At 54.5% G+C, this 459-nt stretch overlaps 1 protein-coding gene across 1 annotated transcript; it reads left to right on the plus strand.

Moving 5' to 3' along the window:
- Positions 1-58: 58 nt before the first annotated feature.
- Positions 59-204, plus strand: LOC107125050 (KRAB domain-containing protein 1-like; the record flags this gene model as incomplete). Its single annotated transcript, XM_015428522.1, has 1 exon — positions 59-204. A coding segment is annotated over one exon (146 nt), but the record flags the coding sequence as incomplete, so codon positions are not given.
- Between the last annotated feature and the right edge of the window lie 255 nt (positions 205-459).

The following is a 459-nucleotide window of genomic DNA, read 5'->3' on the forward strand; positions in this document are numbered from 1 at the left end:
GCTCCCGCAGGAAATGACCCCTGTCTACAAGGAGATAAATGTTGCTGTCTCGTTTCAGGGCCCCGTGTCCTTTGAGGAGGTGGCTGTGTATTTCACCCAGGAGGAGTGGGAGCTGCTGGATCCCGGCCAAAGAGCTCTTTACAAGGAAGTCATGCTGGAGAATTTTGGGAATGTGGTCTCTCTAGGTAAAGATCCCTTTGGCTGGTGGATCATTAAAAATATGAATTTTATAACAGGCCGATGCAGGTCTACGGGACGTGCCTTGAACAGTACAACCAGTGTGCCTTATCACCTGATCCCATCTCTTCTGGCCAGGCACAGAACTGGGCAAGGGCGAATTGGGGGGGGGGAAGGCCATGGAAAAGGGCCCCAGCCCACCGTGCCCTAGCTCCACCCTCTCCAAGGAAGGAGGGAGAGAGGGAAGGAGAGCCTGCCCACCCAGGCCCAAATAGGAGTTTG

Source organism: Gekko japonicus, unplaced genomic scaffold (genome assembly GCF_001447785.1).
Source record: "Gekko japonicus isolate JY-2015 unplaced genomic scaffold, Gekko_japonicus_V1.1 scaffold97314, whole genome shotgun sequence".
NCBI lineage: Eukaryota > Metazoa > Chordata > Lepidosauria > Squamata > Gekkonidae > Gekko > Gekko japonicus.